Source organism: Primulina huaijiensis, unplaced genomic scaffold (genome assembly GCF_012295235.1).
Source record: "Primulina huaijiensis isolate GDHJ02 unplaced genomic scaffold, ASM1229523v2 scaffold205722, whole genome shotgun sequence".
NCBI classification, from domain to species: domain Eukaryota; kingdom Viridiplantae; phylum Streptophyta; class Magnoliopsida; order Lamiales; family Gesneriaceae; genus Primulina; species Primulina huaijiensis.
Window position 1 is genome coordinate 1 of NW_027354189.1, and position 1,363 is coordinate 1,363.

The 1,363-nt window shown below is 42.0% G+C and overlaps 1 protein-coding gene across 1 annotated transcript; it reads left to right on the top strand.

Moving 5' to 3' along the window:
- Positions 1-75: 75 nt before the first annotated feature.
- On the top strand, positions 76-1,341 carry LOC140966374 (uncharacterized; the record flags this gene model as incomplete). The annotated part of the gene is made up of 1 exon (XM_073426675.1): positions 76-1,341. A coding segment is annotated over exon 1 (1,266 nt), but the record flags the coding sequence as incomplete, so codon positions are not given.
- Between the last annotated feature and the right edge of the window lie 22 nt (positions 1,342-1,363).

Sequence of the window (1,363 nt, forward strand, 5' to 3'; positions counted from 1 at the left end):
TTTTTTTTCAATTACAGATTCATCGGTGATTGATCTTGATTTCTTAATTTTTCTGCTGAATCTGCTACTGGATCTATGGCGGTGAGAATTGAAGTTCATGATCCACTTTATGTATCTGCTTCGGATACACCAGGACTCAGCTTAATCACCGAGCAGCTTACTGGATCTGAGAACTATGGGATCTGGAGTAGAGCAATGCTAATCGGATTGCGAGCTAAGAACAAATTGGTGTTCATTGATGGGAGCTGCCGGCGACTTGAAGCCGGATCAAATATACTGCTGCAGTGGGAAAGGTGCAACGCGATGGTCATGTCCTGGATTATGAATGCGGTATCTAAGGAAATCTTAGGAGGAATTGTTTACTCCACTGATGCAGTTACAGTTTGGAATGACTTGAAGGATAGATTTGATACCGTTAATGGATCTCGAATCTTCTCGATTCACCGCGACATTGGAAGACTTGTGCAAGGTCCTACTACCGTTTCAGTCTATTATTCTAAACTGCGCCAACTCTGGGATGAGTATGCTTCGCTTGTTGTTTTGCCTCGATGTGATTGTGAATCTGCCCGAAAATATGTGGAACATGATCAGCAACATAAGCTCTTGCAGTTTCTTATGGGACTTAATGAGAGTTATGCCCATGTTCGAAGCCATCTCTTACTCATGACTCCGCTACCCTCGGTTGGTCAAGCTTATTCCATGGTTGCTCAAGAGGAATCTCAACGTTCCTTAATGTCTTCAACACCACAGGTCATTGAACCAGCATCCTCTGTTTTTTTTTCTGCTAAAGGTAAATTCCATGATAAGAAGCGAGAATTGCTTACATGTGAGTATTGTCACATGACTGGCCATTTGAAGGAGAACTGCTTCAAAATAGTCGGATATCCAGTTGGTCATCGTTTGCACAAACCTGGAAGTAAGAGTCAATTTCCGAGATATCAGAAGGATGGCTACAAAAACAGAAATGCAAATATGTCCAACAATTGTGTTCCTCAATCAGAATCTACTGTCAGTCCTGCGCCTGATGCTTTGTTTACCCCAGAGCAATATGCAGAGATCTTGAAACTCTTCAACAAGGACAAACTTTTGGACATTTCTAATTCTCCTGAAGTGAATATGGCAGGTACCTCATCCATCTCACCCTCTTCTTTGAACTCACAATGGATTATTGATAGTGGTGCTAATGATCATATGGTGGGACGAAATTCTGTATTGCTTCCCTCTCATTCATGTGGTTCTCCTCGAGGTTCGGTTAAAATGCCAGATGGTAACACCACAACTGTCTCCACTTTAGGATCCATAGCCATAACTGATTCCATTACTCTTCATAATGTCCTTCAAGTCCCTGCCTTCAATCACAATT